Source organism: Podarcis vaucheri (genome assembly GCF_965113315.1).
Source record: "Podarcis vaucheri genome assembly, chromosome: 8".
NCBI classification, from domain to species: domain Eukaryota; kingdom Metazoa; phylum Chordata; class Lepidosauria; order Squamata; family Lacertidae; genus Podarcis; species Podarcis vaucheri.
The window spans coordinates 75,946,653-75,970,859 of NC_138766.1; the positions used below are offsets into that span (position 1 = coordinate 75,946,653).

General features: G+C 40.5%; 1 protein-coding gene across 4 annotated transcripts in view; it reads right to left on the reverse strand.

Annotated features, from left to right (window-relative positions):
- Positions 1-24,207, reverse strand: part of CSMD3 (CUB and Sushi multiple domains 3) — a 603,606-nt gene that overhangs the window by 136,970 nt on the left and 442,429 nt on the right. For all 4 annotated transcript variants that reach the window (XM_082235380.1, XM_082235382.1, XM_082235381.1 and 1 more), the window contains one exon: positions 19,439-19,555. In XM_082235380.1, coding sequence (XP_082091506.1) covers positions 19,439-19,555 — 117 coding nt within the window. The remainder of the gene's footprint in view (positions 1-19,438; positions 19,556-24,207) is intronic.

Sequence of the window (24,207 nt, forward strand, 5' to 3'; positions counted from 1 at the left end):
ACATTGTGCAAGGAACCTTGTGATGTCCTGAAATCACACATGTGAGCATCGCGCCTCCCTCCCTAAGTCAGGCGGAAGCTTTCCGGGCTTTGGGAAGGAGGAACCAGACTTAGTACCATAATTCACTGTGAACATTTAGGGGACTAACCTAGTCCACTGACCACACGCCACTGGATAATATAGCCACATCCACAATATATATTTAGAGCACTTGGGTACCCCAGATAATCCCTAGTCCAGCCTCATGGGAAGGAGAAATCCTCCCCCTCTTTTTTTCTTGTGACAGGTAGATGACGACGACGACGATAATAATAATAATAATTTATACTCCGCCCATCTGGCTGGGTTTCCCCAGCAAAATATTAAAATACAATAACAATAACAATAACAAGGTCTGCCTGTTCCCATGTATACTCAAACGAGTCCTGCTCCTTACTTTGACCACTGCCTTGCCCTCTCCTAAGTATGGAGGCAATTACTGTATCACATATTCTAACCTATCAGACACCAACACATGAAATAATTGGGGGGGGGATGGGGAAGACACCATATATAAAACCATCTCCGCACTACAGATCCTCCAGCCTTCCCATTTTTATTCATTTTAGGAGAGACAATGAAAAATACTTGTTAAAACTTCTTAACGAAGTGACTTAAGATGATTTTTAATTATCAGAAAGGACTAAGTTGGATCTTATATAATTGCAACATCAATTATTTGTCTCCACCACAAATAAGGACTTCTATCTCCACACTTTAGTATCACCCCCGGTTGCTTAGGTTAGTCCGTCCCAATATATATGAGCCATGAGGAATATATCACGTCACTGCATAGCCTGTTGATTGGTTACACTTTGCATACCAAATTCACTTCAAGGCCTCAATCTTCACAGGCTTGTATTGAATTGACCTGATGGATATGTTTGTTCATGAACACCCACAGAAACACCATTACTCTAGGAGAGATCTGTTGTTTTTTCCCCTAAGGCGAGCCTTATAAACTAAAGCAAACAACTTAGAATTCAATCTTTAGCTCAGCCTACAACCAGCACAAATCAAATATTTAAAATGCCCATGAACAATTCAAATTCATAAATGCCAGTGTGTGTGGAATTTATCTCAGAGCTTATTTATTTCGTTATTTAAATATTTATAAACCCACACTTCTGTAGGAAATATAGCAAAGTGTTGTACCACATAAATACATAATATAATAATAATAACGTCAGTAAAAACAATGAAATGTCATTCAAAAGTGTTGGTGTTTTTTAAAAAATAGAAATAAAAAGGATGAATTCCAAAGGCCTATCTGAACAGCCCAGTTTTTAAAAGGCATATAAAAGAAAGCAGGGAAGACTCCCATAGGACTTCTATTGGCAAGGAGTCCCACAGGGTAGGGCTTGTCTCACTACATGCACAGTCTCTGGTATAGGGACATAGGGGACCACAAAAAGTGATCCATCAGAAGATCTCAGTTGTCATTTACTGTGCTGCAATGAAAACAACTTTTGTAATACCATATATTAAAACTGGCACACAATATCTAAAGATCTTTTTACAATGCTTAGAGAACTCTATATGAAGTCAACAGATGCCACTCAGACTGATGCTAGTGCAGATGTTATCTAGAAAGAAGCATTAGGAGTATATATATAATTATATTGCACTCTAGTTTATTCCCGCTTTCCCCTCACAGTCTTTTTTTTTTTTTTTTAAAGCGCGTTACTCTTTTAGGCACATACAGTATTATGTATTTGCAGGAAACTGTGGAAACCATAGAATGTGTGTGTGTGGAGGGGGACTTATCCGAGATCACCCCAAAGACGTTTAATGTCTATTCATATCTTCACTGAGAACAACAACAACAAGAGAGTCGGGGAAAATTATGACTGCCATGATATTATTCTCCAAAGCTAAAACACACATTGAAATGAGCTCAGGTTTATTCACTTGGCATCCTTCTTTCCATAGCAGGTTGAAAAAACTCAAGAACACTATTTAGAGACAAGCACCTAACTATACTATATTTGCCTTTTGCTGCGTACTGGCATCTGCATGCTCAGTATGACAGAAATCGACTTGGCTGAGTGGACTTTGATGTCTTCAACAATTGGTGATTTAGAAGCAATTTAAGGCTCTCATAGACACCCTTTACCTTGGAAAAACACAAGATAATGCAAAGCTCTTAAGCTGTCATCATTGCATACCTGTCTGAAAACAACATAGATGGGGAGGTAAATATTTTCTGAAATATATTTTTCTCCCCTCTTGGCTGGAATCCCAAAAACCTCTTCTCAGCCTATGAATTCCACTCAAGTAAATATTTATTGATTGTTCCCCATCAAGTCCTCAATGGGCAAGGGAAAAAAGTGGATTTCAGTCAGTGTGGCTGCCATTCAGCATTTGGAAATGCTCCTTTGGCTTCTCTAATAGGTAAGAAGCTTCAGGCACGTAGCACTTGCCTGAACTTAGTTTCCTTAGGAAGGATGTCACAAGAGGATTTTCGTGCTTTAAAATATTCCACTTTAATTACAAAAATACAGTTGGGTCCAGAAGGAAACATAGCCTAAACATGCAAAGCCAAAGTCTACTGCTTCCATATCTGATATGAGAGAGGAACAGCCAGCACACAAAAAATAATGTCTAACAGATCCCGAACTCAGTTCTATGTTTCTGGGAATTCCAGACTGATACAATTTTCTGGTGGGATTCAAATTCAGCAGATTCACAATTAAGGCTGATTTGGAGTTCTTGCACTAGAAACCCACTTCCTTTAAAGGTGGAGTGTTTTGCAATAGGGAAAGAATAACTGTACCTTATCTCTTTATGAGACTTGCCTGGTCTATAACAGAACAATCCTCTCCCCCAGTCACTGTGTTGCTCCCCTCATAGTTGAGTTGGGAACTAGTTGGAGTCTTAGTCTTGTCTGGGTAGCAAGTCCTAGCTGATGTGTTGAGTTGCTGTTTTGATATTCATAAATCAATAAAAATATTAATATTATCCTAATCTGAGGTACTATTTCTGGGTTAGCGGAGTCTGTAACCTGAAGCGTATGTAACCTGAAGTGTATGTAACCTGAGGTACCACTGTATTTGCAGTCTAATCTCCTTGCAAACAAAACAGGATAAATGCTCAATAAACAGATCATCTGGAAGCCTTCTGTATCCCTAACCACTATATTGTTCTTTTCACACTTAGATTACAATATCTTTAGTTGAGGGGAAGGGGCAAAGGACTGCTACTGGCTGCCCTATTAAGGAAGTTGTAGCTATTTACAAAAAAGGACCAGATAATCAGTGACTAAATATTTGCATTCCATTCTGGATAGAGCCGAGTGGTTCTGCAGCCCACCTTTCTATCAGAGATTAATCTTCCGAAGGCATACTCTAATCCAGAAACAAGTCTCTGTCGATAAAGCCTCATAAACTTCATTTCATAAGCATGAGCTTTTGCAAAGCACTGTACACACTTTTTGTGTTGAATTTAAATCTGGGCCTCCAAAACAAAGCAAGGTGAACTTACATGGCAGTACATCCCATTGAGTGTAGTGGGGCTTAAATATAAATATAAATATAAATATAAATATAAATATGCTTAGTCTTGCAGTATATAGCTGTGTGTACACAATACATTTCTTTATATCATTTCTTTCTTTCTTTTAAAAGAATATTATAATGCAGACTAGCTGCTCATGTCTGAAAATATCAGCCAGGGATTTGTAAATGCAAACTTCTCCACTAATGCTCAAGGCAAAATGAGCCTGCTCTGTGATCAAAAGTTCTTTATTTTTTCCTGCAAGAAGCAGAACAAGCATTAATGGAAAGAGGGTATTTTGTATTACAGTGTATGGAGTCAAGCTCAGTGGTGGAGTGTGTGATTTGATGCAGTCGCGGGTGGCGCTGTGGGCTAAAGCCTCAACGCCTAGGGCTTGCTGATCGAAAGGTCGGCGGTTCGAATCCCCGCGGCGGGGTGCGCTCCCGCTGTTTGGTCCCAGCGCCTGCCCACCTAGCAGTTCGAAAGCACCTCCGGGTGCAAGTAGATAAATAGGTACCGCTTACCAGCGGGAAGGTAAACGGCGTTCCGTGTGCGGCTCTGGCTCGCCAGAGCAGCGATGTCACGCTGGCCACGTGACCCGGAAGTGTCCCCGGACAGCGCTGGCCCCCGGCCAATAAATGTGAGATGGGCGCACAAACCCCACAGTCTGTCAAGACTGGCCCGTTCGGGCAGGGGTACCTTTACCTTTACCAGATCCTCAGGCAAAGGATTTTTCAGGGCTTGAACAGAGTTCCCATTTTTGAGAGCTGCTGCCAGACAGATAGAATATAGTGGGCCTTATCTCTAACATCTTGGAGAACAGTGAAGTAGGGAGGACTACTTAATCAAATTTATCCATGTAGAGGAGCAGAATTTTTCCATCTGTTCATCGGATGTAGGGTTCACAATTAGCAGTAACACCTTTTCTATTTTTCCCTAAGGTGGTGGCAGTTATTTTTGCTGGTGCTGCAAGTAGCAACTGTATTGGCAACCTGCCCACCATTTTGTATCTTTCACTGGCAGTGCTGGCCACCACTAACCCAACAAAATGGCGGGTAACGTAAAAGTAGTGTATTTCCATGGCAGTGGGGGGGGGGAATGTAATATTTCTCAGAGAAAAATGCATTCTGAGAAATTTCAGCTCAGCTCTGCTCTGCTCTGTTGATCTCATGCTGTGCTGTTAATCTGCTGTTTTAGGAGTGCTATATTTTCTGCCACCACCTTTGTCTGTTTGTAAATAAACCCAGTATTACAAAATGCCATAAAACCACAGAAATCTCTCTTTCCAAAGGAACTTCATTCCAAAGCAAACCTGGAATTACTCACTATTTTTTTGGAAATAAGGAACTCATAATAATATAACTGAGCCTAAGAGAAGGGTAACGTTTGTTAGTAACTTCTATTGTCAAAATTTCTTGGTTGATTGTGATACAGCAGTTAAAATAGGTAAATGTTACAAGACCAGACTGCTACAGGGTATCTAAAATATACTAAAACAGGGCTAGGCAACCTAAGGTCCGTGGGCTGGATGCGGCCCAATCACCTTCTCAATCCAGCCCATGGATGGTCCGGGAATCAGCGTGTTTTTACATGAATAGAATGTGTCCTTTTATTTAAAATGCATCTCTGGGTTATTTGTGGGGCCTGCCTGGTGTTTTTACTTGAATAGAAAATGTGCTGCTATTTAAAATGCATCTCTGGGTTATTTGTAGGGCACAGGAATTTGTTCATTATTTTTTTCAAAATATAGTCCAGCCCCCCCCAGATGGTCTGAGGGACACAGCTGAAAAAGGTTGCTGACCCCTGTATTAAAATAAAAGAGCTTGAGAAGCAGGGTATTTCAGTGAAGAACATTTTGAATTTGGCACCAGGAGTCATAGGTTGAAATTCCCTTCAGGCATGAAAACCACTAGGTAACTTTGGATTGTTATCTTTCAAGTTTAATTCACTTCTCAGAGTTCATATCAGAATCAAATGCAGACAGCTACAGTGTAAATATGCAACCTTTGATCCTTGAAACGTGGTGTGTGTGTGTGTATTCAAAATTTGGAGCACAATCCTGTAAGACTCAGAAAGATGTCCCAGGGGCTATAGTATTTTGAAGAACTCCCTCTTTGCAGTTGAAAAATTAGTTCCATACATACATGGGATCTTTATTACAGCCATAGAAATCTCCATAGCCCAGTGGCGTAGTGTGGGTTGTCAGCACCCGGGGCAAGGCAAGTAATTTGCGCCCCCTAACCCGTGGATTTGCGCCCCCTAACCCGTGGATTTGTGCCCTCTAACCCCCAGATGTTGCACCCGGTGCGTCCGGCCCCCCCTGCACCCCCCACGCTACGCCACTGCCATTGCCGTCCCTCTTCTGCTATAGAGGGTTGTGGTGTTCATAGTATCTTTAGAAAGGGAGAACTGTATCTCATATAACATTTATAAATCCTGAAATAACTACCACACCGTCTATCTATAAAGGAAACATCATAGCCACACTAACAGCATGGTAACAGATGGTGATATTATCATATTGAAAAGATATGTACTCATAAGCCCACCATGTATTTTATATTTCTGTTCCAAGGGGGCAAGGGTGATTATTCAAAGAAATTCCACAGGTTCTTGAAGAACCTGCCATCTAATCATCAGCTATATAAAAGAGCTAGACATGTTTTAGAGTTTAAAAAAGAAGAGAAAAGGATAAACCTGAAAGGCTCACATACAAGCAAGGTGCAAGAATCTTTGTAGGCAACCTAAATTGCTTCTGTGCCTCTATGAAATAGGAATGCATTACCACAAGAATCCTTTTGCTCTCTTTTTTTGTCCACCCCAGAGGGCCAAAATGTCTAATCACCAGGAGTAGGAGAAGCCAAGTCTGTCCACATGTGCTCTGACCATTGTAATAATAGAAACATATGGTCATTATTTTGTTCTAATGAGAGAACATCTGGTCCAACATCAGGGAGCTTTTCTGTGCCATTTCATGCACATACACAGACAGCAGATTAACAAACCCTTCCTGGCAGGTTAATTTGAGCTGCAAAGATGCGTTCAAAATACTAGACTGCCACCGACATGTTCTACAAGCTTTGATTTTGCTGTTACCAGGTTTTCAAAACTAGGGGAGAAAAAACAGTTCTGTGACAGGATTTCCTCTGTAGTTCAGCTCTGACAAGTTTTGGTATTGTAAAATGTAGAAAACTATGGGAAAAAATAGAAAAATCTTAAAGTGGTGTTAAATATACCATTGTATATTAGAGGACACCTAAATGATATTGTTTTATTTGCTGTATAATATTTTGGTGGGGTGGGAATAAACTTTTTTGGGTTATATGTGGGGATTTTCCCCTGTGAGTGAGGCTGGCAAGCAAGCAAGAGTTTCTCTGACTTTGTTGCCATGATTTCTTTGATCATTATCATAGTAAGAAAACTTCCTGGTGTGGCTTGTGCTGAACTTTTATTGTTCAGTTGTTGCACCAACAAGGATGGGGGACCAGTTAGGATGCTCAACCCCAAGATACTAATGGATTCCTGAATACCCTGAGAGATTTTCCAGTGGATGGACCTGGCGATCTTGCTAAGGCCTTCATCTTGCTGTGGAATGATGAGATGTAGGGGGCCACTGATACAAATCATCCTAAACTGTGGCTGGTACCCATTTTGGAAAAGTCAGCTGCCTGCCCTGGAAGGAATTATACTCTTTCCACTTCATTTCTGGAAGCAGTCTCAGAAATTTATATTGGGTGGAATGATGGAATACAAATTTAACAAAGATTAACATCAGCACAATGGGGTGCACCTGTAATAAACAAGTAGCGTTTATATGGTTTATATATCACCCAGTAGTAATGTATGGAAGTGAGAGCTGGACCATAAAGAAGGCTGATTGCCAAAGAATTGATGCTTTTGAATTATGTGTTGGAGAGGACTCTTGAGCGTCCCATGGACTGCAAGAAGATCAAACCTCTCCATTCTGAAGGAAATCAGCCGTGAGTGCTCACTGGAAGGACAGATCCTGAAGCTTTGGCCACCTCATGAGAAGAGAAGACTCTGGAAAAGACCCTGATGTTGGGGAAGACTGATGGCACAAGGAGAAGGGGATGACAGAGGATGAGATGGTTGGACAGTGTTCTCGAAGCTACCAGCATGAGTTTGACCAAACTGAAGGCAGTGGAAGATAGGAGTGCCTGGTGTGCTCTGGTCCATGGGGTCATGAAGAGTCAGACACGACTAAACAACAACAATAAACAAGGCTGAATCACAAATTACTTGTATGTACATCTCTATGGGTCATAGATCTCTGTATTCATTAGGTGTTGACCCTTGATGAAAATCTTTCATTATTGCAAACAGATAGGTTACAATAAAGCAATGGATTTCAAAGTAAAAGTTGTGGACTATTAACAAGGCAAAATACACACACACCACACACACACACACACACACACACACACACACACACACTTTTGATAGATTTGGATCTATATTCCAAGCCTTTACTCTAAATTTTATTTATAAAAACTGAATAATCTTTTCCAAAAGTCACCTCATGCTAACTTCTTCCTAAGCATCTGCTCACTTGGCAAGCGTGCAAAGCACTGAACTGGTGAATGAACTACCTCCCAGCTGTGAGCTATGATCTGCTGGCATAACAATTGCCAACTCTTTCTCCTATAAACCTGAGATTTGAAGGTGATGCAAAAAGGACTTTGTATTAAGCACTCAGTATCGAAAAGATGCAATGTTGATACTGAACTTAAAGTGGGGGCAGAAGAGACTATATCACTGAAGTGTCTAATACAGATCTAACAGAAACATATAACACAATCAACTAATAACTAATATCTAGGAAAAAATGGTATTCAAAAGCTTCTTTTGTTTTATTGCTGGGACAGACACATGAGAAATGGCATTATGCCACCCCATAAATGTTTGTGGATGCGGATATTTTCACTTGCAGTTCTACATAGTTTGATATGTAGAGAAGATATTCGTGATGTTTTTGCAATGAAATTTATGCATCAAGTTTGTACAAAGCAGCCTATATTGGAAACGCGAAACAATAGCATTAGCTGGATAAAAAGGACAGCCCCACAGCAAATGGTGAATTATTTTTCTTATAATTTTAGTACAGAGGTGGCATAGAAAAAATAGAATAGTCCTCCTGGATCAATCCAGTAGCCCATCTAGTTCAGCATCCTTTCTCACAATAGCTAACAACAATCAAATAGTTTATTGTATTAACCAAAGGCCATAGTAATTTCATTAGAATTTGCCAAACTGCAAACCATAACATTCAGCATACAACAACTACATAATACAAGGCATTATGGGTTTAAAGAAAGGGCGTTGGAGTTCATAAGTGTCATCTATCAACTCAAACCAATCAACCAACAAGTTGTGATATTGTCTATCTCTTATCTTTCTTGCAGCCAGGGCAAAAGGTGTTGCTTTAGGTGTAACAAATCTGTTTAGATTATAAACAGTATCACCTAGGGCAAAGATAACCCCCAATAAACCATAGGTATGGAACACTGTCGCCTCCGAATTGTATCCAAATCCAACAAAGTAATTGTGTGAGCAGAATGACTCACATGGCACAACTTCCCGCCCCTCTGGCAATGTCATCCAATCTGCTCCAACCCTCTGGAGCAGATTTGGGAAGAGTGTGGGTATATGCTTGGGATGAACAGGGAGGGGAAGTTCTGTCTCATGATTAGAAGTCATTAAACTCACAGTGACCGATGGATTCAACCCTCTGACTCTGGCTACAAAGCTGATAGCAAATCACAGCATTCCATTCTTCAAATTACTCCAGTTAACAGGCAAACTGCTGGAAGTCAATGATCTGGCACCCTGCAACACACACACATTCACAACCCCATTGTTCAAATCCACAAACATCTGTCATATTTGGTTTGTCACATTAGTTTGCAATTGGCCAACAAGCCATAGTTATCACCCCTTTTGGACTTCTGTGGCCTAATTCTCAGTGAGCTAGTGAATCTGAATCTATCAATAATAATAATTTTTTATTTATACCCCGCCCTCCCCAGCCAGAGCCAGGCTCAGGGCGGCTAACGCCAGTAAAATTACAATAAAACATAATGGGGGGGGGACAATTTAAAATACAGGTTAAAATACAATTTAAAAAGCAGCCTCATTTTTAATAATAGCCCATAGATCAAAACCATAAGGGGAGGGAAACATAAGGGTCAGACTGAGTCCAAACCAAAGGCCAGGCGGAACAGCTCTGTCTTGCAGGCCCTGCGAAAAGATGTTGGATGGCAGTAGAAGGTTCTCACAGGGGGGGAAATGATTTCAAAGGGAAGAGTTGCAACCTAGCTAGTCTTCTATGTAGAGAAAATCTTTATGTATGGAGTTGTATTCAATCACACAAGTCCCCCACCTGCAGCCTGATGGATTTAACACATTTGTGTGAGCTAGCTCTATACTGCCTCCTGTTTCATTATCTGCACATTCTTACCTCTCGTATAACGCAGCATTTTTATTCTAGTTCACAACAGCAGCTTGATAGAATTCAGTGAAACAAATAGAAATGTAAACAGCCATGGACCACCATTCTGAAAAGATTCGGGCACACTGCCAGAAACAAAGGATTCTGCAGTTAATGAGCTTCATAAGATAATAAAAAAGAGATAGCACTTATTTATTGTTCAAACTAGTAACTTCTGCTGCTACTTTTAAGACCTACAAATGAGTTGTATGTATTGTGCTATGCTGTGGCAGACTATATCTTATTTTAATTAGATGGTGAGGTCTTTGGTAAAGCATAAGAGCTGTACTCCCAGCACCCTTTCTGAGTTTTTATTTATTTCCTATTAATATTAAACACTTTAGTGGAGCTCAAATAAATATATCTGAACAGTGAGGAGAGAGTGGGAAAAGTGTAAAAAATGAATGTAAGGTGGTAAAAAGACATATATTTTTTTAAAAAAAGGACAACTATAGATGTCAGTGATCAGCAAAGAATTTGAAATGGCTACTTTAAAAGACAAACCAAATCTTTTCTTCAAGGTAGGGCTGAAATTAACAATGTGTATAGTGCTCTCACTTGAGAGTGGGAAGAATGAAAGTGTTAAAGGCTTAAGAGTGTGTGTGGGGGGGGATATGAAACATATTGGGGAAGCATTTAGTGTTGTAGATTCCACCACCTGAATTTTGAAGTGGTACAGTCCCAGGTGAGTTGCAAGATACATTTTGTGTGTGTGTGAAAGTTTGCTTCATCCTTTGCTTACAACAGTCTCCAGCTGGATTTATGTTGGGTTTTGTAGAATAGCAATAAGTGAATGAAGCAAAACTGAATTCTAAAAAACTCTAAGGGTATTAATATATAGGAGTTTCCAATGCGCCGGTCAACACACTTTATAGCAAAAATGTCCTTGGTTTTCTCAGATAGGCTCCTGGATAAAAGTATAATGTGGCAAAGAATTGTTGTTTATCAACATAACTTATTCCCTCCTGTGGATTGCTTCCCTTTACATGGCCCACAAGTCCAGCAAATCTGCAGTCTGTGGAGAACAGGTATATTTGCTTATTAAAAAGCAAAGGTTACTGATTTTTGTGTTCAAAAAATGGGGAACAGCTATCACATCTTTACCATACGTATGTAAACTGATATATGTAAGGTAACTTGCTTCTGGTGTTCAGAACATAAATAAATCTACTATAATATGTTGTGCAGAACAGAGTCTTTTCTACAATGAAAGGAAGGGATGGTGGTAGCCAAACCATATGAACCAAAGCCTGGATCCACTCCCCAACACACCTCCTTTTTACCCTCTCCATCTCAGAGCACCAGTGGTAGATTGGACCTCTGTGATTGGGCCTCTTTCTCCAAGGGTGGACCTCCCACTTGATTTATAGAGAAGTAGATCCACACAATCCCATGACTCGTCTCAGAACCCTATGGTTGCAGCCTTGAAGTGTTGATATGAATTTTGTAATAAATAAACACTGTTTAGAAGGTGCCAAACAAAAACAAATGAACAACCCTGACTAAAATATTCCTTTAAATGGTGCATGGGGTTTTAAATCACCTGGATGCTTCCAAAATAGTCACAGCCCTTGATGGAAGTGCAACTCAGGAAGCTGGGAGGGAAACACAAAATACAAAATTCTCATTCCCTTCTCTGATCATGAGATATTCATTCAATTGTTTGCAATTAATTCTGCTATGCATCTTCACTAACTGATATGCTGAGAAGGAGCCTCTGTGGAGTTTGAAGAATCTAACTGAATATGTGGGTGGGAAAAACACCAATTTGTTTTGTGATCTGTCAGATACTTGCTGGCTGGGGATACTGTGATCTAGATACTGTTGCTTTCTTAGTCTCAGCAATGACAGTTTTTTCTCTTAGACTCAGCAATTATCCTGATGTTGCTTTTTGTCTCAGAATTACTACTGATGACCAGATGCACAAAACCTTGCATGAGCTAGGGGAGAAATATTAGTGCTGCGGGGCCAGATTATATGACCCAGCCTTTTTCAGCATTTGTGTGTGAAAGAGTGTGAGTGAATATTGGTAATCATTTCAGAAAAAGGCACATATTGTCTATTTTCAGGGGTCATGAAATTATCTTCAGGACACAAAGCAGCATAAGGTTTTCTTTTCTTAAAAAACACAAAAGTTTTTCTACCACTTAAAGCTGCAACAGAACTGCAGTGATCAGTGCCGTACTAAGGCCCCATAAATAAGGACTGGAACTTATATCACGGTGCAGATATATTTCAGCATGATATCCCATTGAAAACAATGGGAGAAAACTGTGTTTTTTTTGGTTTTTTGGTTTTTTTTAAGTAAATAGCGTAGGCTCTCCTAGATACAGGCAGCCCCTACATGTGTCGGCAGAGTGCGTATAAGTGCCCCCCTGTCCCCGTTCTGCCCAGTTCCACCCCCGTTCTGCTGTCTTCCGGGTCCCAAATTCCCTGTGAATCAACAGTCATGTGTCAATTGGACAAGCCTAAAATGGCTGCCGCCTATATTCAAATGAGCTTTGTAAGGTCCACAGCTTCAGACCCCTGGCCCAACAGTAGGCTTGCTTTGTAAGGTTGCAATCATTTATACACACTTAGACTTCAAGGTTAGCCCCAGTAAGTTCAATGGGACTGTAGAATCATCCCCTAACGTAGCAAAAGGTCCAAGCACATAACAAGAGAATAGGTTTTTTAAATAAAAATAAAAAATTAAAAGACCTAAGGAAATAGGCAGGTGCAGAAAGGCAGTAAAGTAGTTTCCGGGTAAGTCTCCCTGGGGGAGAACATTTCAAAGGCAAGACACCTCAGAAGGTGTGGCTATGCAGAGAATGCTTTCCTCAAATCACTTCAGTGAATAGGAAGGCTCATGTGAAAAACAAAACAAAACGTTTCTTTCTTCTAAATCCCAAGTATCAGATCTTCCAACTTCACAGCTTCAAACATCAGGCATGATCTCCATTCCATTCAATTTTTATCACTTTTAAAATAAGTTCCTGTCCTCATACTTGAGACTTGGCTACCTGAGATGCAATAGGCTGCTGGCTGTACAGGTCTCAAGTGATGCTCCTCACATCCCTGATGCTGCTTTATTTTAGCATATCCTCCTTTCCCCTGTGATCTTACTGACCTGAAGAGGCACCTGGATACACAGCCCCTACCCTTCTCCAATATGTAATGCAACCTTAGGTTGGCCTACTGGTAAAGTTCACTCCCCCCCTCCCTCCAATATCATTCTGTTAGCATCCAATTCAGTTGAGAGAACTTGTCTCTCATAATTTAAGCCTCTGAGATAACACCTTCCTGACACTAAAAGATAAATCTTCATGATTTTTGAAATGCAAAATGCATTTTAAAGCAAAAGTGACATTGCCGAAGTAACTGTGGAATGACATGGCTTTTAAACTGTCTGTAGATTCCACACTCAGTGAACACTCTAAAAGAGATAATGTGTGTTGACAACATTGTTTGGTTGCTTTTGCTCAGCTGGCAGAACAGATTTTGTGCTTGCTTTTTTTTTGAGGGGGGGACTTTGCAATAGTCAATCTTTTATGGACCATTCACCAACAAATTGTTAGTGGCCTGTCAGTGTTACTCCTTCTATACAATTCTTTTTTATGTTACTTTCAAAATTGCTTAAAAATGCATGAGAAAATAGTTCAAATGTGAAAAAATGAGAGTGGCTGCAGATTTCATTATTATTATTACTATTATTATTATGAAGAAAGCAGTGATTCCTATGGGAAATCTAAAATATGTCATGATCACATCATGTGTGGCTCTAGGAATAGGTACTGAAGACAATATGACACATGTAGGTGGAGTAAGAGATTGTCATGTTGAAATCAATCAGAAGTGAACATTGTCAACAAAACCAAATGGTTTAATGTCTAAAAATCATGCAAGAATACAAAAATGATTTAAAAAATTAAATTTAAAAAAAGAATACCAAAATGGCATGGAGACAGAAAGTTAAGACTTTTAATGGTCCACGCTCACCCTCCCACTGTACCATGCAACTCAGCATCCTTAGACAAATCACTATATCTATCTAAAACACTGCATATGATATCACATTCAACCAATAGCACCCATTTAAGCATGCTGTCCGTGTAACAAAGTAGAACGGGGATACCGAGGATCAAGAATCCTTGGAATGCTAGTCATCTTCCAAAGCAGCTTGTCAATCTGGCTTTGTGGGTTAGTGTAGTAGTTCTAGGGGTTGCTTGTGTGTAAATCAACGCCACTCTTGGCTGGTTGCCTGTATGAACCCTTTCTGTCTGGACAGCCACGCACCCGTGGCTGTCTCAATCGCTGGCAGAATCCGTTAGTGGGCGTTTCTTGAACTTCTTCCAGCAAAGAAGCTCTTTGACGCTTAGTCTCCTCCTAGCCTCCCTGCGCGGAAGCCTTCTGCGCAGGGACGGTGTGGGCATCGGAGGATCCAGGCTCTTCCCACTGGTTCCCGGTGAAGAGTCTCGGAGCCACCTCGCCGATTCCCCCATCTGCCCCCTTCTCCACTGGTGTTACGCTGATTTCCTTCCCCAGAAGATGTGCTGCTTCTCTCCCTCCTGGCACGCTCTCCGGAATCCCTCTGGAGCCCTCCCTCTCCCTCTGGCTCCGATGGCAGTTCCCTGACAGTTAGTATTGTAATCTAAATGTTGTGAAAGTTCTGCAACGGTAACATTTTGATAGTTGGGAGGGTAACCGCAATAATGATGACTATTGAGTCTTGAGTGTGTGTATGTGTAAATGGGTCATGCGGTCTGTGAATGAATAAGCATTATGTGTGGATGGATAGGAGGTATAAATTGTGCTTGAAGGTGTCTATATGTGAGCATCTATGAGCAGACTTTATGCGTGAATGATGACAGTAACAGAATGGAGTAGGGATGGGAAATGGGGGCAGACATGGTATTGAAGGGAAAGATAACACATGGATTGTTAAGGGTTTTTCCTGATATATACTGAACAATAAATTGCCATGTTGTTGTTGTTGGTTGTATGTGTGTGTGTGTGTGTGTGTGTGTGTGTGTGTGTGTGTGCAATATAGAAAAAGTTTCATGGCTTAAATCAGGAGTCAGCAAACTTTTTCAGCAGACCTTGTGGAGGCCCGGACTATATTTTGGAAAAAAATATATGAACAAATTCCTATGTTCCACAAATAACCCAGAGATGAATTTTAAATAAAAGCACACATTCTACTCATGTAAAAATACCAGGCAGGCCCCACAAATAATCCAGAGATGCATTTTAAATAAAAGGACACATTCTTACTCATGTAAAAACACGCTGATTCCTGGACTGTCCGTGGGCCTGATTCAGAAGGCGATTGGGCCGGATCCGGCCCCCGGGCCTTAGTTTGCCTACCCATGGCTTAAATGAAATTGCACAACGTATGGATGTATCACAGCACATGCATATGCAGACACATTAAATTCCCCAAATCCTACCCACCTACTGCATGGGTTCACAAAATATTAAATATCCCACAAGGACAGCTAGAAGGCACAGTTCTGACTTAACTTTATTGCTCTGGGGATTCATACTTAAAGCAGCATTTCAGAATTCCAAGGTGAGTAGGGCAGATAGAAAGGGGGGGAAAGCTAAGCCTGTCACATTGGCTCCCAGCCATGCTCCAGTGGCATAAAAGATATAAGTAAACGGTGTGTTAAAAGGGTAAACCCAAACACCTGTCAGAAACAAATTTCTAAATAATGCCAGGTGCCCATCTCTGTCAGTTCAGGAGTGAGTGTGCAAGTAAATAGGATTGAGGCCAAAATGAGCTGGTAAGCAGAAGACACAGGATCATTATTAAGCTACAAAGGAGTGAGCTGAATACAGAGGCATCAAATCTTCTGCTAATTTCCATGGGCTTCCCCTTGCATGTTGCATTGCTAAACATCAATTCAACTAGTGAATCAGCAAAAAAGAGAGAGAGAGAGAGATTAAAATTAAGCAACGGCATAGTAATTTTAATCAGTGGAGGACCACAGTGTTAAACAATTAGTGATCATTGCGCCCTTCTGCAGGATCAGTGGGAAAGTGTCAAAGATGATGAGTCTTCCATGTTTACAGAAGATTCTGCCTATAGCATGCTGTGTGCTTTTGTGAATCATTTATCTTCTAGCTTAAACCCGTCATAGCATGAAATATTGAAGCTGTGATTCTGCATGACAGAATAATGAAACATTGAAAAAGGGCTACACTGCTGTGATTTTTTTCACAGAGTCAGCCATGAAAAGTTGAATACCTGAATGTAAAATTGCTTTTATTCCTACTCCATGAAATGTTCATTAGCCTAATAATTAAATTATTATTATCATCTGTTTATGTTTTGTTTTGCATTTGATTTGTATATCATTGTTGCCGGTTTTTGAGTTGTGCTTTTACAAAACTGTAATTTCTAAATGATGTTAGCCACCCTGAGTGGCACTTTGTATATAAATGCTTTAATAAACACACAAGTTGCTATTGATTAGGGTTGTGTCTTTGAGATACCCAAATTTGTTTGTTTTTCAACAACAAGCACAGCTTTGAAGTGCTGACTTTTCATTTTTGGAGGCCATGTTAAATAGCTTGTGACCCCACACAGCTTTAGAAATACACACTTACAGTAAAGGCCACACTGGCTTGGAAAATAGAAATAAAATACTAATTTACTGCATGGCGGAGTCACATTTGAGTCCTTCTAGGTAGAAGCTAACTTAAGATTGTGAAATAAGCCACAAACGCTAAAGTGAAAAGAGCTGTACCATTTCAAAATTTTACAGAATTATGGAGTTGGAAGAGATTTCAAGGATCAGCTCCTCCAACACTCTGCAGTAAGTCAGTTTTTATTGGAACAAAATTTTATAATGCCAGATACATATAACAGGTAGAAAAAGAACACACAGAGACACTTTGTTAAAGTCGTTCCAAATCAGATCCATATTATGGGCCTGTGATCATATTCAGTTGCTCCTTTAAAAAACAACAACACCCAAAGATTTTAATTGATTGTTCTGTATATAACACAGGCTAATTTTCTTCTTCCCTCCCCACCCATTTCCCCATTTTGTTGTGTCTTTTAAATTGGGCTTCTCAGTTTTTATTAATCTCATGTGAGCCTGGGAGAGTGGGGCAAAATGCTTCAAATAAATAAATTGTCTCATATTTTTGCCTTACCTCTTCAAATGTGCATAGATAATCTAATAGCTTCAGGCCAAAGGATAATATATAAATGGGAATATTTTCTACTGGCTAGCAGCAGCAGGAGTCCAATTCATAGCAACTCAGCAATGAGTGAAGTGGATCAGAAACCTTGAACAATTTAAGACCATCTTTAACTAACTTGGATCTTGTTGCACTTTCCAGATAACACCCAGCAAATCGTTTTAGTCAAACCTTGTAAGACTGCCTAACCATAGTGTCAACACTGGTTTTGATATTAAAACATCTCCCCACCCTCCCCCCTCATACAGTCTTAACACCTTGCTATCTTCTGAATATTGTGTCAAATCCTACTGCTGAATTTGCCTAGTGGTCCTGATTTCAGAAGAATATACGATATATGATATCTTTATTGTCATTGTCCCATGCAGAACAATGAAATTGAAAAACTACATAAAAACTACGTAAAACTACATAAAAACTACCTAAAACATTCAAAAAACCCTAAAAACTCTGAAACCCCATTTTAAAATACACTATACTATAGAGATCCCTTATGCTGCGTTTAGAACCAGAATTGCATTTTCGTAGAAACTGTTTCTCAGGCGGCTAGTCCTGGCCTTTATAACCCTATACCTTCTTCCAGAAGGCAGAAGCTGAAAGAGATCATTTCCGGGGTGTGTACTATCCTGCGCTATCTCTGCCGCTTTCTTGTGGCACCTGGCAGCATAGATTTGATCTAAGGGTGGGAAGAGTGCACCCAATTATCCTCTCTGCAGTCTTTACAACCCTGGATAGCATTGTTTTTTCCCTGGCCGTGCAGCTCCCAAACCACACACACAGACCATAAGTTAATACGCTCTCCACAGTGCAATGGTAAAATGCCATCAACAGGTCCTTTGAGAGATTGTTTTTCCGGAGGATTCTCAGAAAATATAACCTCTGCTGTGCTCTCTTCACCAGGTCTTTGCTGTTTTCTCCCCAGGTTAGGTCGTCTCTCAACTCCATTCCCAGAAATCAAAACACCGAGACCTGTTCCACTCACAATGGCCTGTAATCTTAAACTTAGTCTTGCAAAGGTTAATAATGTGACTTCTGAGTAATCAAATTACATTGATGCAAATGAACCTTACTCCCAGGAAAGTGGCTATAGGATTGTAGATTAAATATCATACAGTATACTCATTTGCACATCTACTTAGATACAAGCCCACTATGTTCAGTGGGTCTCATTTTATGACATTTCTGTACAGCATTGCAGTTGTTATTTCTTATATACATGTGGGCAATCTTGGCAGTCTATGAAACAGAATAAAAAAAAAATGCCAGGAAAACTATTATGTGCCATCCATGATAAATAGGCTAAAAACATCTGTTCAAGAAAGCATTAATTCCTGGCCTTTAATACATTAGAATGGTGGGGAGTTATAAATTATTGAAATAAATGTAAACATCTGTGGAAGAAATCATCAATTCCAAAAGTGGTCTTTGGTACGTTAGCAATATCCAGAAATATAAATTATTGCAAGAAATATAAATGATCTCTCAGTCCGTGGCAAAACACAGCCATACATTTTACATCAATTCTGTGGCCAATGAAGCAGACAGCAGTCTAAAACACAACCATTTCAACCTATTTACAAACCTACTGCATGCCTGGCTGTAAGCCATAAACATCCTTATCATAAAATTAGATGGATCTTCCTGTTCCTCAGCAGATGATTTCCCTCAATATATGGAAAATGTATTTCACACACTCAATGAACTGTTCACCTAGCTGATGTCTTCCATACATTCCAATGTGCATGACACACAAGCACTGCTACACTTGTTCACCATTAGGAAATATATGATGATATTCAAGATTTTATCAGCGGTTCCCAACTGGCGCCCCTCTTTATGTCCCCTTATGTCCCTGTTATGTCCCCATTATTCCCTCTTCTGGGTCCAAAAGGACCTGCACACCAGCGATCACATGTCATATGGACGCGCCTAAAGTTGTGCCACCTGCTTGCAATAATAAAGTTTAAGCACCAATATAACATTTCTGAGTAAGGCACACACCCATCAAAACATTTGTAATTAAAATAATTGGATAAACAGATCACAACATCTTTTATGAAAGCATCCCCTTATTATCTCCAATATGCAGTTATTGATGCTAAACTGAGATTGCCGGATATAATAATTACAATGTCCGTGTAAAGCTAGGAAAGTAATAATTGTAAAACTAACAAGAAAAACACAAATTAAAGACATATTACTCACCAAATTCCTTTGGGACAGCAATGGAGTAAATGCAGTTATGTCCTATGCTGTAGTTTTTAGGGTAGTTTGGGGATAAAACTGTGCCTTCGGAGCCTGTAGAACGACTTCCACAAGGTGCTAGGAAGTAACGATGCAGTGTATTTTAACAATATGGTACTGAAAAAATAAAATAGGCAATGCATATCCCACAACATTTCTCTGATGGAAATAGGGATGTCCCATTCCATAATGATAATTTTACTATTTATACCCCACATATCTTACTGAGTTGCCCTAGCCACTCTGGGCAACTTCCAGCACTCATACACACACAGACACAATTAAATACCTCCATACACTACAACATTTCTCCAGTGAAAATAAGGACACCCTAAGGACAAGTGGGATATTTTGGGATCAAATCAGAAACTTGGGCGGCTTCTCTAAATCAGGGAAGTTCCTGGAAAATAGGGACACTTGGAGGGTCTGGCAATGTAAATGTACTTTAGTCTGCATATGTACTGAGATTGTTTTAAAATGTTGTTTTATATTTTGTAGATTTGTCACCCCAGACTTCTTTGGGAGGAAGAGCAGGATATAAATTTATTAAATACAAATACAAATGCTTAGCAAAATTTTATTGCACTCCCCCCCCCACTTGCTTTCCAAATGAATAAAAATTTATAATTATTGCAATTCCACTGGTCCTGCTTTGTGGCTAAAACATGTTAAAGGGAAAGAAAAATGGGGGGGGGGGGAGGGATGACTCCAGATGCTTGGCCTAATATTTATTCCAGACCTGACAAAATAAATTCTCCCAAGGGGCATGTTTTAGCAGCAATTTTTACTAATTAATTCTCCTAGTGGCTATAATGTCCCATAAAAATCAGGGAGAATTGGTGGTAAAACATGTCCCAGTGGGATAATTTGTTCCCCAGAATAAAAAGATCTAGTCCAGCATTTTGTTCTCATGGTGACCAAACAACTGCCCATGGGAAACGTACAAGCGTGAATACAAGACCATTCCCTCCTCCTGTGGTTTCCAGTGTGGTGTAGTGGTTAAGAGCGGTGGACTCATAATCTGGTGAACCGGGTTCACCGCTCCTGCACATGCAGCTGCTGGGTGACCTTGGGCCAGTCACACTTCTTTGAAGTCTCTCAGCCCCACTCACCTCACAGAGTGTTTGTTGTGGGGGAAGAAGGGAAAGGAGAATGTTAGCCGCTTTGAGACTCCTTAAAAGGGAGTGAAAGGTGGGATATCAAATCCAAACTCTTCTTCTTCTTCTTCTTCTTCTTCCACCAACTTACACTCAGGAGCATACTGCTTTCAACTATGGGTAGCGTCAGGTGCTGCTGGTGGTTGCTCGTGAGTAACCAGGCAGGACTCTGACCTGTCTTTTACAGGTTTTATTGGTGCAAATTATTTACAGTGCATCGCCACAAAGTTCATGTCCATCTTAGTCACTTGCAGATGTGGCCCCTTCCGGTTTCTCCCCCAGCATAAGAACTTAGACACCCCAAATCTCGGCCTGCCCTCCTTACGTTTCACCCCTCTGCGCAAGCTGGGTGACGGAAACGGCATGTGTGCCTCCTGGCCAGCAGGGCTAGGTGAGGCGCTTGGGCTCTGAGCAGCATCTTTGAGCCCTCCCTTCGCTTGGCTGCTCCCTTCCCTCTCTTCTCTACTGGAGGCGTGGCTTTCCCCACTGCTGGACAAGGAACTGCTCCTCAGAAGCGTTGGAGGCTCTCTGTATCCCCCTGCCTCCCTCCCCTGTTCTGTTGGCAGTCCCCTGACAGGTAGAGTTACCCAGGGGCAGAAGAAGGGAGGTGCGGTGGGTGCGAGCCACCCCGGGTGTCACCACTGAGGGGGGTGACAAAATACCAGGCGGCACTCACCTGACCCACTCGTCTCTCCTAGGAGTGACGTGGTGACTTGGATGCCCGCAGCCTCCATGCTGCCCCAGACGGTCCGCCCACTGCCTCCCCCCCCCAGCTGTAGGGTGGCTGAGTGGGAGGAATCAGGCAGACTCCTTGGAGGCCCCACAGAACGTCCTGCCCTGGCTTGCCCAGCCCCACAAGCAGCTGGCCCCACCCTTGGGTGCAGGGCACCTGATTGGTTTGCTCCTCCGCTGGAGTCACCCACCATGAATTTGCTTAATCCTTGTTTAAAGTCATCCAAAGTTTGTGGCTATCAGAGCCATAGTTTAAGTAAGCACTAAGGAAGTATTTATTTTATCTGTCCTGAATCTTCCATGAGTTCTAGTGCTTTGAGAGAGGAAGAAGAATCTTTATGTCCTTCTATTATGAATCTTATGTCAACCACTTGGATTTTCCCCTCCTCTTTAATAGGAAAAAGGTGACTGGCCTTTTGGGCCAATGTTTTTACTGTGCAAACTTAAGCATATCAAAAAATACCGATAGTGTGTGTGCGCTCTCTCTCTCTCTGTATATATAAATATTTATATACTGCTATAAAATCAGAAACCATTAACTAGCTATTATGGAAAGATGTATTCTTAATTGCCTTCTGTGTCCCCCAAGACACTTTCAGAAGTGCAGCTTGCTCTACACAAGACAATTGCGGGGCTTAGCTTATCAAATGCCCTCTAATTAATTGTACAAGATGCCAGCGAATTTATGTGTATTAAATTTTATTCCACTATCTGTAATGCAAAATCCATTCAAAACTGTGATAATAATTATGTTTTTGCCAGAGCAAGAAAATTTGACAAAGACTAGCATTTCTGAGAAACTAATCTATACAACAATTAGCATATCTGGTTGAAATAATCCCTAATGCTTGCGAGTCATGCACTAAAACAAAAACCACAAATTAAAATAAAATGCCCAGCCAACAGGGGTGTGGGCAGAATTACCATGATTTCAGCTGCCACTTATGCTGAAAGAGGATAGGACTATACCAGCAAAACTTTTTAATGTTTTAATTTTGAAAACATTTTTGCCTCTCACGTATTTGTATTAAAAACTGGGCTGCTGAGCAACTGAGAAATCATAGAATCATAATCATAGAATCATAGAATCATAGAGTTGGAAGAGACCACAAGGGCCATCGAGTCCAACCCCCTGCCAAGCAGGAAACACCATCAGAGCACTCCTGACATATAGTTGTCAAGCCTCTGCTTAAAGACCTCCAAAGAAGGATGAGCAGCCCCACAACACCCACAGCATCTCTTTAGGTTGTGCCCTGGTTTAGGGCAATGGATTTGAATGGCTCTCCCTCTCAAGACCACTTGCTACATGGATCATGTGGGCAACTGATATAATGCCCTGCTTTTTGAGTTTCCTGTAGGTATCTGATTGATCCCTGAGAACTGAATACTAGATGAGTTAGACCTTGGGGCTGATATACCAGATCCTTTTGTGTTCGTATGGGTGGCCTGTGCTCTCATTTCCAAATCTGATGAATTAGTAGAACCATTTTTGGATATTTTATTGCTATACAACATTAGAACGCTCAAGCACATTATACATGTAGGAGTGCAATGTATGGTCGCTTAAGAATCACAAGAGAAGTCAATGGATTCACAGTTCAAATTCTGGTGTGTACAAGACTAAATATTGTCTCTAGTCATACTCAGAGCAGCAGACAATTAAAATTAGAGGAAATAATTAAGGTCCATTCATTTCAATGGTTCTCCTCTGAGTATGACTAATCTTAGATACAGCCCTAAGCTCTTGTGTACCCCTCCCTCTTAAAACTAAACAAACATCGAATGAAAAGTTCTGGCTTAGCATTTAGTACATTCAAAGTGCTTTTCTTTGGCATGTAAAATGAGGAAGAAAGTGTGGAAAGAAATATCTTTTCACAAAAGCATTAATTCTCAAATGAGGTAAATCTTATATGCAAATTTTGTTCTATTTCTTCAGCAAAACCTATCAGCAGTGAAACTAAGTGTCAAATTACATATGGAATTTGCAATAATGTTGAGCATTATTAAAGATTTAATTACATTATCTGGAGACTCAATCTCATCTGTAAGTATCCATTTCAAGTAAAATTGAGCTCAGAGGTATTTTAGCATAATGCTTATTTCACACAAGCTTATGCTATATCTAAGTATCACAGGAAAGTTCTGCCAATGTTAATGAGTCACAACATGTATAATATTACATTCTGTTATGCTCTAAAGATGCAAATCAAATAATTGCAGCAGAATAACTTCACTGGTCACCTAATAGCACTATTCAGTCAGTCTCAAAATGCAATATACACGATCATTTCTGTTAAAGAAGCAAAGATTAAAGGCACATTTCAAGAGATGAGAAGGGGTTGAGAACCAGACACACCTAGGCATACCGCTAAAATGTGGTTTTGTACTACATGAATAAGCCTAGCCTTCTCCAATTTCCACTTTTAGTCGATGCTTGTCATTTCAACCAAACCAGGAATTGTGATTTAACACTAACTAGAGATACTTTCAAAACAAGCTGACTTCAAACCCAAAATGGCCAATGTAGCTTGGGCTGAAAAGCCTGCTAATGATTTAGTATGGGCACACTTGTCAATTCAACCTGTCACATATCTAAGGGAAGAGGTAAGATTTCCATTTTACACAAGACTATGAAAGTGTGGAAATAGTTGCTTGACTCACTGGCTCATTTTGTTTCTACACCTCTACCGTATTGATACACGGGTGGTGCTGTGGTCTAAACCACTGAGCCTCTTGGGCTTGCTTGGTCAGAAGGTTGGCGGTTCTAATCCGCATGACGTTAGTGAAATCCCATTGCTTCTGCCAACCTAGCAGTTCAAAAGCACACTAGTGCGAGTAGAT